The following is a 17,807-nucleotide window of genomic DNA, read 5'->3' on the forward strand; positions in this document are numbered from 1 at the left end:
ACAAATGGAAAAATTTTTAAAAAAACACTTAAACAGGTAAAATTTATTTTAATAATATACTTAACCCAATATATCCAAAATATTATTTCAACATGTCATCCATAGAATGTATTAATAAACTATTTTCATTCCTTTTTATTCCTAGTCTAGTGTACATTTTAAGGCTTACAGCACATCTCAGTGCAAACTGACCATATTTCAAAGAATCATGGCCACATGTAGTCACAGCTACCATACTGGGCAGCACAGCCATAGACAGAACAAAGCAATCAAAACTGATCAAAACCAAAATTATTCCTAGCAGGTTTTTTTGATAAAATTAATAGCTAATCTTAAAACTTGTGGAAATGTAAAGGATCCAGAATATCCAAAGCAATCTTGAAAAAGAGGAGCAAAGTTGGAAGACATACCATGTAATTTCAACAATTACTATAAAGCTACAGTAACCAAACAATAGAGACAACAGCTTAAGGACGGACATACAGATCAATGGAACTTCAGAGTCCAGAAGTAAACTCACGTATATGGTCAATTTTCAGCAAAGGTGCCATTGTAATTCAATGGAAGAAAAAGCAAGTTTTTTCAACAAATGTTTCTAGAGTAATTGAATTGTTTATACAAAACATAGAATGTAGACCCTTACTTCATACCACACAAAAATTAACTCAAAATTGTTCACATACCTGAATGTAAAACCTAAAACTGTAAAACTTTAGAAGGCAAGATAGAAGAAAATCTTTGAGACCTTGGTTTAGGCAGATTTCTTAGATATGACACTGGAAGTATAATCCTTAAAAGAAAAAAAGACAAACTGGACTTCATTAAAATTAAACTTTTACTCTCCAAAAGACATAATTAAGAAAATGGAGAAGACAGGCCACAGGCTGGGAAAAATCATATATCTGATAAAGGACTTGATTGAGAATACATAAAGAACTCTTGCAACTCAATAAAACATACACCTCAATTTAAAAAAATAGACAAATGATTTGAACAGTCATTTTACCACAAAAGTATGAATAGTAAATAAGCATAATGAAAGATCAATAATTACAGTAATGACTAACGACATTAGTCATTATGCAATGCAAATCAAAACCACAAAATATCACTTCACACTCACTAGAATGATTATAATCCAAAAGACCCAAAATATCAAGGGTTATGAAGGATGTAGAGAGACTAGAACCCTTATATAATGCTGGTGGGAACATAAAATAGTACAGCCACCTTACAAAACAGTTTGGCACTTTTTTAAAATGTTAAACATACACTTACATGTGACCCAGCAATCCTAGTTATCTATACAAGAGAAATGAAAACACGTCTAGATTAAGCCCTGGACATGCTCATAGCAGCGTATTTTGTAATAGCCAAAAATTGGAAACAACCCAAATGTCTACCAATTGATGAATGAATGGATTAGAAAAAGTGGTTTATCCAATGAAAAATCATCATTCAACAATAAAAAGGAACACACTACTGACACATTGATACTATATGGATGAACCTCAAAAACATTATGTCAAGAGAAAGAACCAGGCAACAAAGACTGCATATTGTATGATTCCATTTATATAAAATTTTTAGAAAAGGTAAAACTATAGAAACAGAAGATCAGTAGTTGCTTGGGGCTGGGAGTAGAGATTGACTGCAAAAGGACACAAGGGAACTTTTTGGGTGACAAAAATGTTCTAAAACTGGGACTGTGGTAATGGTTTCACAATTGTATAAATTTATTAAAACTCATGTAACGGTACACTTTAAAATGGATGAGTTTAATCGTACGTAAATACTTCAATAAGGCTGTTTAAAAAATAAAGTTGACTGATGAATAAATGAAGCAAATGTAACAACAGATTAGCAAGTGTATAATATAGATGGTAGGTGATGGATGCCCACTGTACAAGTCTTTAAACTTTTTTGGTATGTTTTAAATTTTTCATAATAACAGTTGGGCGGTAAGGTTTGCCAAATTTAATTCAATGGCAATCACTTACGTAATCAAATGTCACAATAGGCCAGGCGTGGTGGCTTCCATCTGTAATCTTAGCACTCTGGGACGCCGAGGCGGGTGGATCACTCGAAGTCAGGAGTTCGAGACCAGCCTGAGCAAGAGTGAGACCCCCGTCTCTACTAAAAATAGAAAGAAATTATCTGGCCAACTAAAAATATATATAGAAAAAGTAGCCGGGCATGGTGGCATATGCCTGTGGTCCCAGCTACTCAGGAGGCTGAGGCAGTAGGATCGCTTACGCCCAGGAGTTTGAGGTTGCTGTGAGCTGGGCTGACGCCATGGCACTCACTCTAGCCTGGGCAACAAAGCGCGACTCTGTCTCCAAAAAAAAAAAAAAAAAAAGTCACAATATACAAAGGGTTGTCTTGTATACTACTGTTGTCAAATACCTCACTTTGATTTTTTACATATAACCCTCAAAAGGACAAATTTCCCTTTACAGTTTTAACATAGTTTTGACCAAAGGTTAACTGATTATACATTGTGAATTTTAGTATAGTAATAAAATTTCCACATGGGTCTATAATGCTGATAACTTCAAAACATTCTCTTTGGCTTTTTCTCCATCTCCCTGAGCAAGGCTTTAGTATTCCATTGGATGCTCTGCTCCCAGTCTGCCAGCTCCTTAAATGTCGCTTCTCCATAGGCACAGCTCTCAGGCCTGCCTTATTCTCATTCCCTAACCTTTCTTTGAGCAATCACATTTGTGCCTACACCACAGTGTGAACATAAACCACGAACTCCTCTTTTTACTGGGAGCTAGGAAAGGGAATATGACTGAGCAAGGGGGGGAGTGGGGCAAGCATAAAGTTCACCAAAGAGTAAAGGGTGCCTTCAAGTTTAACAAAGAGTGAAAGGTGCCCTCAAGTTTCTGGGTAGTCCATAGAAGGCATTCATAGGGTCAAAGATGGGGTGAGAGCAGAAGCTAAGTGCAGCACATCTTCCCTGTCTTTCTTCCCTCTTCCCCTATACCTTCCAATTCTGCATCACAATGGGTCAGAAGCTGCTGGGAAGCTTTCTCTCTTCAGTTGCCATTTACCCTAGACATTGCTCTGCATTACCTACAGGCTTCAATCCAATATGGCTTTGTTTTGCCATTGCATTTACAATCTCAGCATCCTCAGACAGTTTCCAGATCTTTATTTCAAGAAGCATTTAGCTAATGCATGTCAAAAAGGACTTAGCTTCCGGTCATCAGTATTTTCCAAAGGTCACAGGCAAACATCGTTATACCCTATAGTCTGTGTTTGTGACAGAAACTTGAAGGACATCTCTCTAACATGGCCCTAAAACATGTTCAGTAGTTTGCACTTGGTTACACTGTGCATAGATACCTAAAGGAGCAGACAAATGCTTAGGAGTAAAGTGTATATGAGTACTTTAGCTGCTATTACCAGCAAGCAGTTCCTAACATGGTTAGCAGCACACAAATCTATAACCTCAGTATTTAATAAAATGTTCTGAAGGCATTTCCTTCCACAATCTTAGGGCTTTAGAGACTAGGGAAATGAAATCAAACTGTCAGCTTAGAATGGAGACCACCTTAATAAGATAAAACTTCTGAATCTTGGTGCCCTCTGACCCACTTACTACAAGGAGACAGCTGCAGGGTTTTGGAACCTTAGATAAGGCAACTCCAACAGCAATTTGGCTGTGGGCTTACACTAACAATTCTGTGACTTGCTACCTGACTGTTTCAATTTTATTCAGTGTGTATTTTCTCCACTACATCCCTAAACAGAAAGCAGATTACTGTGATATCATTTTTCAAATCACAAGTCCCAAGTCCACCAAGTTTGTTAGTAAATGACAGCCACAAATTTATTTCCCTCCTCCCCTCCAAATTCAAGCAAGTCTCTATCAGAATTTTAAATTAATCACTGGAACAAACACTTGAATCCCCTGACCACAAAGAACTTAAAATAGCAGAGGAAGATAAATCCTGCTACTGAAAGAAAGCTAAGCAAATACAACATTCAGGATGCTTTCTAGTACACAGCCAATATCTTATTTTTGGGAAAAATGTTTTAAGAGTTTCAAGAAATTTAACAGTTATTACTCGATACCCCAAAGCACTTAGAAAGTTTAATATTCAAAATAATGCATAGAACATACTAATTTTCTGTAAGGATCAAAGCACACACTGAATATCCTCTGCTCCTGACAACAGTTCTCCAAGGAAATCCATGAACATGATTAATTGCTTCTTTATCTTTTTAGTATCCTATAGGTGGTTTAAGCTGTCCAGCCCTCAGGGACAAGTCAACAACATAGCTTGCAAATAGACTTTTCCCCCAGAAAAAAGAAATCCAGCAGCCCACCAAAACTGTCACCAGCCCTTCCCACACTTACCAGTGCCATAGGGAGGATGCAGCTGATGGCAGTGAGCATCAACGGCCTGAAAAAATACAGGTGGTAGTTTCAATTTTTATTTAGAATTCTTACTTGCCAACTGCCTGAAATCTTTTAAGCCTACACGAATGGTTCCTCATGCCTCAGCCTGTGTTAAACCACTTCATGGTCCAATCACAATTGTTAACAAACACTACTGGTCACTCACTAAAAAGCAGAAATGAAGAAAAGGAGTGAACTGTGGGCCAGCTTCTGGACCCAGGATAGAAAGGGACATGATATAGGAAAAGCAGCCTAAAGAGATCAAGATGGATGGATTTAGGTCTTGGGGGTCAGGGATAGTAGGGAAGAAGGCAATAAGGTACTAGAGGGATAAGAGGAAGAAAGAAGGTTCAAGCATAGAGACAAAGCAGTAGGTGAACAGTAGCCTAGAATGGGGCAATATCAGCACTGGTAATGGTGGTGGTAGTGGGATCCCAAAGGACTTCTGACCTCATACAAGGCTCACCCCTAATTTAAATGGTGGGATTTCACTTCTCCCATACTCTACACCTACATCTACTCTTAGCCTCTAAAACGTCAGTTCTCTGGCACCTGATCATAACTTTGCCCCCTTTCATTTTTTCTTTACAGGTCCATAGAGGGAGGGCTGACTTGTAGTCAAGGCAACCACATGTTATACATGCTTTTAAATCTGATTAATAACACAAATTTGAAGATTGCTCACCAGTCTAACTTTAATTTAGTCTTAATTGCCATGGTCTCCAATCATTAAAAATCAATACCAAAAAAAGGCCTTACTCAATCAAAAGTTATTTATGCAAAACATGATAATATAAAAAATATGAAAGTCATCACTCCTTGACCATGAGGGTACATTTTTTTTATTATGAAAAATTTCAAATATCTACAAAAGTGAAGAGCATAATGAAACCCATGTACCCATCACCCTGCTCCAACACCAATCGACCTGTAGTCAGCCCCAATATATCTCTGTTCCAACCCGCCCCTCTCCCTCCAGATTACTGCGAAGTAAATCCCAGCCAACTCTTTTGGGGTACATTTAATTGAAAACCTTCTATGAAGTACTTAGTACTAAAGGCTGGTTCTAGACCCTTCTAGAATTCTCACAGATTTCCAGGCATCTAATAGATAGATGCCACATAGGCAGGATGACTACCATTTCAGCATATCAAGGTCATATCCAGCAACCACAATCCAAAGAAATGCAAATGGGAGCTGATAGCAAATGAACTGCACACAGTAGGACTAAAAGTTGAGATTCCATTCCTGCAGCCACAGCCCATCTTATCCAAAAACAATTAAAAAAAAAAAAATGCTCTGAGGCCAGGCGCGGTGACTCACTCCTGTAATCCTAGCACTCTGGGAGGCCGAGGGGGGCGGATCGTTTGAGCTCAGGAGTTTGAGACCAGCCTGAGCAAAGCGAAAAAAAAAATGAAAGAAATTAGCTGGACAACTAAAAATATATATATAAAATTAGCTGGGCATGGTGGCATATGCCTGTAGTCCCAGCTACTCGGGAGGCTGAGACAGAAGGATTGCTTGAGCCCAGGAGTTTGAGGTTGCTGTGAGCTGGGCTGATGCCATGGCACGATACCCCGGGCAACAGAGTGAGACTATGTCTCAAAAAAAAAAAAAAAAAAAAAAAGCTCTGTCTCCTCACAGGAGACAAAGAGAGGGAATACTAGCTAGGCAGTACCATCCAGATCCTCGAGAGGGAGGGCACCTCAGAGATCAGCGCATATCTTAATAACAAAGCCACAGATTCTAACAGCATGTTTCAATGACAGATCTTCTACCCAACTGACTGCAATCCTTAGCTACCCCTTTAACTATGCTTAAAACATACAATCCTATTTTTATAACCTTTCTGTTTATGTAAAATTCCATAGACAAAAAGGAACGGAATGGAAACTCCTTGAGGGCAGAGACTTTTTGACTGTCTCCTTCTCTGCCATAATCAAGAACCTGGAACAATGCCTATGCCATCACTAGGTCCCATATGCAAACACTACCCTCTGCCCATCTCCTGGGTCCAATCTCAAGTCATCACACACCCATAGCCTCCTTCAAAGCACATAAAGGCATCAAGGCCTTCCAAGCCACAAGGATGCACAATCTAGCAGGAGAGGCCAGATACGGCTCCTCTGAGGAAGCTAAAAAAGGACAGAGGGCTGAGCTGTCTCCTGAGGGTTGCAAGAAGATGTTGATAGGAGGTTTAAAGGGCAAAAATCAACTATACAGGTTAGGGAGAAGAGCAATAGAAAGGAGCTCAGGCCGGAGCCTAAAAAATCTACTTTAAGTTTTTCAGCAGAGCAACATAATCAAAGAGGTGCATTCAGTGTATAAATCAGAAAAATATGAATGGAAGTTAGAACGGTTTTATTATTTACGCCTCCTCTCTCACCGTTCTATAAAAGAAGGGGCAGAAATTAAAGGCAGAGACTTTTAAGTTCTTTTAAGGTAGAGGATCAAACTATTTTTTCCCATTTCTTCCAGCATCTACCTGTAAGTTAAAACAGAAGAAATTCAGGAGGCATTTGTTTATTGGGAAACAATTCTAAACCTACCCCAATCGCCAATAAACAAATAAAATCAAACAGTTCAAAACAGTACTTTGAGGCTGGGTGCAGTGGCTTATACCTATAATCCTAACACTTTGGGAGGCTGAGGCAGGATTGCTTGAGGCCAGGAGTTTGTGACCAGCCTGACCAACATAGTGAGACCATTATCCCTACAAAAAATAGAAAAATTAGCTGGGGGTTATGGCGTACACCTGTAGTCCCAGCTACTCAGGATACTGAGGCAGGAGGATAGCTTGAGCCCAGGAGTCTGAGGTTGGAGTGAGCTGTGATGACACCACTGCTCTCTGGCCTGGGCAATACAGCGAGACCCTGTCTCCCTACCCCGCAAAAAAAGGCATTTTGATGAAAAGGAACAACAACACTGCCACCCCATTCCTCTCTACAACCACCAGTCTTCCTGTCCAGAAAAAATCTATTCCTGTCATTTGTCTAGGTTCTTCTGGTTGTTACCATCACTTAAAGTACTCCAACTCTCTACTTGACTTATACCGTTCTCTACCTCTCCCTTTAGACCGCAACTTTTTGATATATAAATCACTATTTTTAGTTCCTCTATCTGTTACCTTGGTAACTTTACGATACTGTTCACAGGACCAGAATTGTATTTTCTTCCCTGCAGTTCCAATGTCACTACCGTTGGAACACTCAAAGGAGAATGTTCAAACATTAGGCACAACATTATTTACTCAACACCAACTACTCACATTCGTGCCACGTATGTGGCTTTGTATTTAGATCATGATGTTTTGTGTAGTTCTTCTGCTTTGCATGGATATTCTAACCCCCCTTGCACCTTATAAAAAGTTCTATGGTTTCTTCACCATAACCCTACTATCTTCCAGCTTCTTCATTCTATTTATTGCTTAGAATCTACTCCATTCCTATCCGTGAAGAAGTTTTTCTTGGATCCCACTAAAATTCTGTTCAAATTTGGGCTGAATCTTTTCCAGCCCCATTCTAAAGCTGACCATCATGGACTACTACTAGTCCAATAAAATGGTGTTGTATTCTTTATCTTTCTCTTTTTTGGTTTTCATCTTTAAGTAACTACTTCATAAAAGGTACAAGGAAAACACATTTTGGGAGTCCTTGTATCTCTGAAAACAAGTTTATTTTGCAATGACAGAATTCTAGGTTCAAAATCATTTTTTTCTCAAGACTTTGAAGACTGTTGTTCCACTGTCTAGTGGTTGGTTGGCTGTCACCTCTGCTGATGAGATGTCTGATTTCCATTTCTTGTTGAAGACCTGGTCTTCTTTAAGGAAACTTTTAAAAAGGTTTTCTCTCTACCCTTGCTCTTCTGAAATTTCAGTGACAATTCTTGTAGTGGATCTTTACTTATCCTTCTGGGCAATGGGTAGGCCCTTTCAATATGAAAATTGTAGACTGCTCCTCTCTTTGGCTCCTCTATTTTCCTCCCTTCAATTAAAAAAAAAAAAAAACTCTTTGTAGAGATCAGGCCTCTCTCTATTGCTCAGAATGGTCTTGAACTCCTGGCCTCAAGCGATCCTCCCATCTTGGCCTCCCAAAGTGCTAGAATAAAGGTGTAAAGCCAGAGCACCTGGCCTCCCTTCAGTTTTGTTGTTCTCACTTCCCAGAAATTCTAGTGATGTTGGATCTCATGGATTGATCTATGTTTCTTTTTTTTCACATATATTTCTTTGCTTGTATTTTGGCCTTATATTGACAGATTTTCTTGAATTTATCTTCTGATCTATGGAATAGTTTTTATTTTGGCAAACCTATAATTTAACTCCATGAGCTCTTTTTATTTCCTGTTTCTTCCTTATGGCATCTGGTTGTTTTATGGATGCCACATCTTCTTGAATAGTAGTCTGCTTTTAAAAATAAGCAAAATTATCTATTAGTCTGTTTCAATTTTTCTGTGTTTCTTTCATTTTCAATGTTTCCCTCAAATGTCTGGTGATTCTTGGTTAGCCATTCACATTACGAGACAAAGGGTCACCATAAAAAGGAATGAAGTACTGATACATGCTACAACTTGGATAAACTTCAAAAATACTATGCTAAGTAAAAGCAGCCATACACAAAAGGTCACATATTACACGATTCCATTTATATGACATAGAGTATAGGTAAATTCAGAGACAGAGCAGATCAATGATTGCCAGGGGAGTAGGAGTAACTGCTTAATGAATACTGGGTTTCCTTCTAAGCTAATGGGAACATTCTAGAACTAGACCCAGATAATTGCACAACATTGTGAATGTACTAAATGCAACTGAACTGTATACTTTATTTAAATGGTTAACTTTATGTCATGTGAATATTACCTCAAGGTTTTTAGAAGGAGGAGGGATCAGGAAAATGAATTCTAAGCTCTGTGTGTATGAACAGAATCTGCCAACTGATAAGCTTTCCTTTAGGGTGAACAATCAGCAGCAGCTATTACTCAAAACTCAAGGGCCCCCAAGATGATAAATGAGTCCAGTCGAATCTCACACTCTAAGGGCCCTACTTCTCCCCAGTTTATTCTACTTCTTTCAAATAAGCAGATTTTTTTGGCCTAGAAACCAAGTGGGGGCAGGCTTAACTGTTCTATATACAGAACTTTAATGAATCTCCCCATTTGCAGCACACTTATCTCTTCCACCCTTTGTCTGTCCAATCAGAGCCCACAGCCTCTTCAAAATTTGCTAGACAGACTGGCTCCCATTTGCAGTGATGTCCTTACATGACACCCCACTCGAACCCATTTTCTTTGATAGTATGAGTTCGTAACATGTTAAGAACCTTTACTTTCATTTTCACGGTATTTAAAAATGGAAGGGCACTCTCATTTTTACCTCATCCTCTTTAATATTCTCTTTCTCCCTGCCCTCTCCGGTCTTCTAGACAACTGCTGATTTACTTTCCTTTATTATACATTAGTCTGCATTTTCTAGAACTTTATATGATTGCCAACACAAAGTTTTTACTCTTTTTTTCCCCTGAATTCCCTCATGTGGCATATTTATTTTAAAGTTTACCAATGATGCTGAAGGAGTAGTTCATTCTTTTTATATTGCTGAGAAGTATGGTATTCTATAGATATGCCATTATTTGTTTATTTATCTGTCTATGGATATTTGGGTTGTTTCCAGTTTTTGGCTACTGCAAATAAAACTGCTACAGACATGTGACTTATCCAAACAAACAAACAAGAACAAACGGAGAGGGGACAAAGCTGAGTGTAGCCAACCATCTGGAAGCAGAAGCCAGTGTTAATAAGCTTGCAAAAAAAGATTTGGTGTGTTCTACTACAGTATCATAAAATTCAAAACTTTTCAGGACAATGGCTATGGAAGTTGGAATCCGCTAAGGAGTGTGTAATAACTACTCACCTGCCGAATCAACTAGCTCTGAAAAGTGGATGGTATAAAAATTTTAATTTAAAAACATATCGTATAAAAATTTTAATTTAAAAACATATCATATTTATGGTTGTAGATACCATTAATCATCTTTACAGCTACTCATTATCAGTAAGGACCTAGAACCCTCTTTAATCTCTTTTTCACTAAAGAATGCTCATTTATTTATAACTATTGATAAGTAAATTTTTCAACAGGAACATAAAAACATAGTAGGACTCTGCACAGTGGAACCTCTTAACAGTTTGTATACATGTCAAAATAAGTTACAATGGAATTCATCTAGGAGTTTCCAAGTCATCCAAGAGGCTGCACGCCTCTTTTGAGAAGGTTAGAGAGGGGTAAGGTCAGGAGCATTGTCAAGACCACCCCCCAGCTCAAATTGTGAGTTGTGCTATTTCCTCTTCTTAGTTTTGCTGATGTCAAAGGCACAAGGTAGGGGGTGGTTCAAGTACAAAACCTTGCAGAGAGCCAGTGCTGATGGCTGGGCTGGGGGAGGAAAGGAGAGCCTCCACTTTGGAGGTTAAACCTTCTCCCTTAGGTTTTTAGCACCCACTTTTACCCTGATAAGCAATGAACTATGAAGTTACATTTAGACATTAAAAATATTACAGGAAGTCTATCCAACTTCTGAGTATAGTTGGGTTTATATTCTACTTCCACCCTGGTTACAAAACCAGTACACCCCAAACTCTGGACATGTCCTTTTAGCAGCCAAAGAAAGCAAGCAATCCTCCCTTCTCACTTGAATAACCTGAATCACTTCACATTTTGTACTTCCACATGAATATAAAAGGCCTTGGCCTCATCCCTGAAAACTGTTTCATCACAACTGTATGAAGTTCAAGTTTCTGTGTCAAAATTGCCAAAACTAATTCTGATATGCACCACAAGCTAGGAACCATACATTTGGTTAGGTTTACACCATCACTAGAGGTCAGCTGAATTCATAAAAAAGCCCTTTGACAAGAATATCTTCTGTTTACAAATGGGAGCATACAGTAGTAGAGCTTTGGGATTAAATTCTCAACTTTCGCATTTATTGACATGGGCTCAAACAGATCAACAAGCAACACTTACTGAGAACATAACATAATCAGCATTTCTGCTAGGTGCTAATATGCAAAGAAAAAATGTGGACCTCTATTTCAAAGAGTTTACATCCTGGCTTACAAACTACTAATTGACAGTCATTGTAAGTACATACCAAAAAACATGCACAATGTGGTACAGAGGCAAGGGTGACAGACTCTGTCTGAGGGTCAGGGACGGATTCATGGGAGCAGAGAGTCAAGGGTAAATCCTGTTTCCAGCTTGGCGGATGGTGGTACCAACAATTAAGATAGACAATCCAAAAAGGCAAGCTTGATGCCATCGGATATATTTCTTATAAAAGAAGGCAATGCTATCTACAGACTGGGAAATGATGATGAGAGCTTTGAAGAGACTGATAAAGGCCTAAAATAATGGATAAAAGAAACGAAATCAGGTAGAGCTGACCAGGAAAGAAACTGCTAGTCAAAGAGAACAACTTTTCCAGATAGACACCACACTTTGTTCACAACTATAGGAATAGCTCTGTTCTGTTAAAATCTCCAAACAAACCTCTTGCTCATCCTGCCTGTATTTCTCTACTTATGGTTGATAATTTATAGCTATCACTGTGAAACCATTCATGTTTATAAAGATTTGTGATAGTTCAAGGAAAAGGAACACAACACAAGCTTCACATTCTGACAGCTAGTGTCAGTTTAAGTAATAAAGCCACATGGCAGATACATTTCAATAAGAACAAGATGCTCCTCACTTTGTACCTTTCTCAAATCTCTGCGATAACTTTTCCCTGTTTTGTGTAGACAAATCTAATCCCTCAAATTTTTCCTAGAGTAGCAGGGGCAAAGACAAAGTAAAAAAAGAGGATTAGATTGGGAACAGAGCAAAAGCTAAAGAAAATTAAGGGGGTGCCTCAATAACAAGAACCCCAAAATCAAGTAAGTACTTCATCATTAAGCAGTGCTGTTAACATAGACACAAGACCAAACACCACAGTCAACCAAAAATACAAGAACAGATAGGCTATCGATATTCCCCTGCATCCTCTTTCTGGCCCCATTCAAAATTCGTTTTGTGTTATTTTTACTTTTCTTATTGGTGGGCCCCAGGAGAAGGGCACCAGAGACTCTGGGTGAAGGCAAAATAATCCAAAGCACATGACTGTATATCACATGCACACTCAGAGGCACCAGTCAGTAATGTGTTGCCCAGAACTTTCCTCAATGTGGCCCCTACCCCACAACACAATTCTGAGAATGTGTTTTAAGGAACCAAAGCAAACACCATTCCCATTGCTCCGCTCTTGCCCCACCTCTACTATGACCAAGTAATGTTTGTTTCAACACTCATGTGCCGGGCACTTTACATTCATTATTATCACGTTTAATGCTGTGAAGGGGGTATTATTATTTTATAGATGAGGAAACTGAAGCTTAGAGATGTTGAGGTACATATCTGAGGTCACACTATATTAAATGGTAGAAATGGGACTGAAATACAATCATCTGACCACTAGACCAAGCTCTGGACAAAGCCCAACAGACACAAAAGTCACATCCAGGCAGACGTTCACAGAAACATAACGAGTCCTCCAACAAATGTAATACATAAGTACTCACTTAAATGCCCAACAAGAAAAGCTCAAGTAAATAATGGTTCAAGAACAAGATGGTATATATAGAATTTAACGTCATTTATGAGGACAAAGTAATAACAGAGAGAAATGTCTGAAATATACACAAAAAATGCTGAATATATAAACACATGTACACAATGATTACTAGACTGTAATGTCCACCAAGGCAGGGATCTCTCTCTCTCTCTCTGAGATAGGGTCTTGCTCTGGCATCCAGGCTGGTGTACAGTAGCACAATCATGGCTCACTGTAGCCTCAAACTCCTGGGTTCAAGCAATCCTCCTGCCTCAGCCTCCCAAGTACCTGGGACTAAAGGTGTGTGCCACCACACCCAGCTTGTAGTAACATCTTGACAATAAAAATTTATGTATAAATTCAAGACTAGAATACATCGGGTAGAGAGGAAGGGATGGGTAAATTCACACCTAATGGGTACAGTATGCGATGTCTGGGGGTTGGGCACGCTTGTAGCTCTGACTCGGGCTGTGCAAAGGCAATATATGTAACCAAAGCGTTTATACCACCATAATATTCTGAAATTAAAAAAAAAAAGACTAGAACACAAATGCCAAATCACCCCTTGATTACACATGGTTTATATGGCTCCTAAAGTAAAGAGAAAACATAATAGGAAGACTAGAACAAAAGCTGGCCTTGAGTTTGATGAAGAGCTTCTTTTCTGGAAAGTGGTGAGCATGTTGGGTGTGGTGCCAGGTACACAGTGATGACAATAACCTTTCTAAGCTGGCAAGACAGCAACAACTTTGCACTAGTTGTACTTACGCAATTCTCAATGTCACTCTGGACATTTCTCATCCGCCTTTTAAAAATGAATTTATACATCAGTAAAACACACATCAGACTTCCAGACTAAAGCACTGTGAAATAGTGTCAACACGCTCATTAACACCCAACTATTTGAAACACAAGAATTTAATCTACATTCTACGTAGATACAGGCATGCAAAGAAACCTGACGTCAGATCACAAAAATAGCAATCAGATGGCTGCTCAGCACACAACACTCAGTGTTTACTAGGTCAAATCTGAAGATACTTTCCCATGAGTAGTAACAACAACAACAAATTACTTGGTTAATTAATGACTATGTAAATAAATAAAAATGAAATGGTCTTAAAATTCAGCTATACCAGGATAAAAAGAAAGTCAATTTAATAATCGAAATTAAAGTCTTCCCCAGATATTATACACTTAAGAGAAAGGCTAAAGATGGGGTATTTTGTTAAGAACATCAATTGATCATGTTACAAGTAAAAAAAGCAAAGAAACCAGGTAGTTTTGAACACATAGAGACTTCTGCACTTAGAAGACCTGAAAACTCATAATTAATCTACAAAGAGGAAGAATGATCCACAGAAGAATCTTAAAGAGATTTTCCAGCCACATTTTGCTGAAGAGCAAACACTAGATTTTAAAATAAATTCAAGCAAGAGGGAGGTAGAATAATGTTCTAGGAAATATTTTCCCAGCTTTACTGAAGTTAATGCAGCAATTCATAAAGCAAGAAGAACTGTAGTAAAAACACACACAATAATTGGTTTATTTCTCCAATCCAATCTGGGGAACACCAAGCTTGAAAAGTGAGCAATGTAGCTCACTATGCCACCCATATGTTGAAGAAGCTTTAAAAATCCAGTCCTTTCCCCCAATAGTAAAAACACTTTGGGCTGCATTCATGATCCTCCATATCTTATTCCCTTTTACCAATACATCTTAAGTCTCTCACTGCAGCCCAGAAGGTAACCTTCCCATTCTCATGCTCATTGCCCCCTTGGATCTGGACTCCTGTAACCTGTACTGCCCTTCTACCCCACCTTCAAGGTCCTCTTGCCTAAACACAAAGCTGAGGTAGTTCACTACAGTTCCTAGACTAGATCTAGCCCAAAGTGGCCCATTTCTTCCCCCTTCTGAAGCAACTGGGTGGGGCTTCTCCTGCCCACACCCCTAACATGATACTGAGAAGAGCACAAAAGGAGGGATATACTTCTGGCCCATCATCATCACAAGTCTAAATAAATAAAAGGCTTAACTTTAGCCAAGTCATGATCCTGCCTGGGCTATCTGGGGTTCTACCAAGGCTGAGCCTCTTCCCGAGCAGCTTTGTCAGCAAATGCCTCAAGAATTCCAGAACTTGGCCGGGCGCGGTGGCTCACGCCTGTAATCCTAGCCCTCTGGGAGGCCGAGGCGGGTGGATCGCTCGAGGTCAGGGGTTCGAGACCAGCCTGAGCGGGACCCCGTCTCTACTAAAAAATAGAAAGAAATTATCTGGCCAACTAAAAATATATATAGAAAAAAAAAATTAGCCGGGCATGGTGGCGCATGCCTGTAGTCCCAGCTACTCGGGAGGCTGAGGCAGTAGGATCGCTTAAGCCCAGGAGTGTGAGGTTGCTGTGAGCTAGGCTGACGCCACGGCACTCACTCTAGCCTGGGCAACAAAGTGAGACTCTGTCTCAAAAAAAAAAAAAATTCCAGAACTGTATTAATAGGATTCACTCAATAACCGACAAAACTCTTGGCTAACTACTGCCCATTTTGCAATACAAATACCAATTATTACAAGAAAGGACCTCTTTCATCTGTAACAATAAAATAATCTTTGCATAAGTTTCATATAAAAAATATTGTGTAAAAAAGGTAACTCTGTTTTCTTTAAAGACTCATACATAATCTCTAAAAATACTTACTCATCAGAGATTTTCCCCCCTTCCTACAACAGAGCATTTCACTGGGCAGTCTTCATCTCCCTTGACTATCCCATTTGTGTAGGATGATGTTTCAATTCCTAAACAGTTTCTGCTGTTTGCCACTACCTGAACACTAGTAGTTTCTCCCCAATAACAGATAAGCATTTTCTCTGTTCTCTATCTTCAGCCCTTGATCTCATTTTCTGGGCACCCACCTTTTTCAACAATTATCTTACTTATGGACTGATTCCCAGGCAATTGGAATTTTTCTATTTAAGAGATCTGAAATCCCAAAAGGCAATAAAACGCTAAACTTTACGTCTGGACACAAACAAGTAACACAGACATTAGCATCAGTGAAACATTTAAGCCACTCCTTAAACTTACATAGCTTTTATTCATAGACAGCTATTCATAAGGTTATAATTTTAAATTACGTAAATATGTAATATTTTCTATGAGCCAAACTGCACTTAAATCATACAAAAGAATCAAATATCTCAATATGCCACAAAATTGTGCAAACAGCACTATGACCGATGGAGACATCAGTGGTGATATGGGTGACCATCACTACTGATCCCACTTCCAGAGACATGTGCAACAGGGGGGCTAGAGTAGCTGAAGCACCACTCAACACTGGGTAACTAAGCATTTGTATCATTCACTCCCATCCTCAAAAACTATTAATTACAAAAATAAAAACAATGCCAGCTTTCACTAAGCCTGGAAGAGAAAAATTATATAAGATTCCTTCTCTACTCTGCTTTACTCTGCTTCTGTGGTCAAGTTCCTGAACCATTTAAAACACCACTGAGTCATTTATGTATGACCAAGCCACCAAAAGAGCCACGACCTTTGCTGCCTAGCCCCAGGGCGGAAAAAAGAGGGGGGGTGTTAACACGCTCCTCAGAGAGGTCTAGGAAGAGAAAAAAATTAACCTGTCTTCTACCACCCTCTAAATTTTTGTTGACTATTTTCCTCTTTGCCCTATTTTTTCTTTAACCCTTTCCTTCTGTTTTAACTTTCTTCAATCTCTTTTTATTCCCTCTTCTTTGTTCCAAGTTCTTTTTGCCCCTTCTCTTCTTGGTCTTGAAAGTCAGAATAATGCCCTTGCATGACAACAGAAAAGGATGTATAGCAAGGACTAGGAAATCCAGCTCACACAAACAGAAGCAGCTACTGTCACCAACAATCAACAAAATCCGCAAGTATCTAAGATATGATTCAATACCTACAGTAGATGAAACACTCTGACTGGAATGATGGAGAACATAAGGTACAGTTACTGCTTTCCAGCAACTGTGCTCTAGGGGCTCTCAAGGAGAATTGCTCAGGGAAAGGACAAGCTGGACTCTCAAGGAGCCCTGAGAGCACTAGAAGGTAAGGAGGTGAAGAAAGACCTTCCAGGAAACTGGCCATATGTCAGCCTAATAAGAAGGAAGAGGTGGGCACAGTGGCTCGCACCTATAATCCCAGCTACTTGGGACACTGAAACATGAGGACTGCTTGAGGCCAGGAGTTCGAGACCAGCCTGGGCAACATGACGAGACCCCGTCTCTAAAAAAATGAAAAAGAAAAAAATTGAAAAAAACAAACAAACAAAACTAACAACCAAAAAAGAAAAAATTAGCCAGGCATGGTGATGGCAAGTACCTGAAGTCCCAGCTATTGGAGGGAAGGAGCTACAAGGAGAATCACTTGAGCCCAGGAGTTTGAGACTGCAGTGAGCTATAATGCCACTGCACTCCAGCTTGGGCAACAGAGTGAGCCCTGTTCTCCTAAAAAGGAAGAAAATGATAAATTTTATGTTATGCATATTTTACCGCAATTAAAAAAAAAGGAAAAACGGGTGCTTGGGCTCCTCAGCTGTCTCTAGCAGGGCAAAAAAGCAAGCACAGAGGTCTTGACAAATGCATAGACAGGAACATCCTAATGAACTTGGTCAACTGATACTGTCCAGTGCATATCCACACACCAGACAATTTCTTTTCTAATTTTAAATATCAACATTGTATGATTAAAGAAAAAGAAACTGGTTCTCCATCAAAGGACAGGAATATA

General features: G+C 39.2%; 1 protein-coding gene across 2 annotated transcripts in view; it reads right to left on the minus strand.

Moving 5' to 3' along the window:
• ARIH2 (ariadne RBR E3 ubiquitin protein ligase 2) overlaps positions 1–17,807 on the minus strand; it is a 46,805-nt gene that overhangs the window by 21,492 nt on the left and 7,506 nt on the right. Inside the window, exon 2 of one of the 2 annotated variants that reach the window (XM_045530287.1) lies at positions 4,370–4,415. The exons of the other annotated variant lie outside the window; for it this stretch is intronic. Coding sequence (XP_045386243.1) covers positions 4,370–4,408 — 39 coding nt within the window. The 5' untranslated portion in view covers positions 4,409–4,415. The remainder of the gene's footprint in view (positions 1–4,369; positions 4,416–17,807) is intronic. 2 annotated transcript variants of the gene reach the window in all.

The sequence above is a fragment of the Lemur catta genome, chromosome 18 (assembly GCF_020740605.2).
Source record: "Lemur catta isolate mLemCat1 chromosome 18, mLemCat1.pri, whole genome shotgun sequence".
Classification (NCBI taxonomy): Eukaryota; Metazoa; Chordata; class Mammalia; order Primates; family Lemuridae; genus Lemur; species Lemur catta.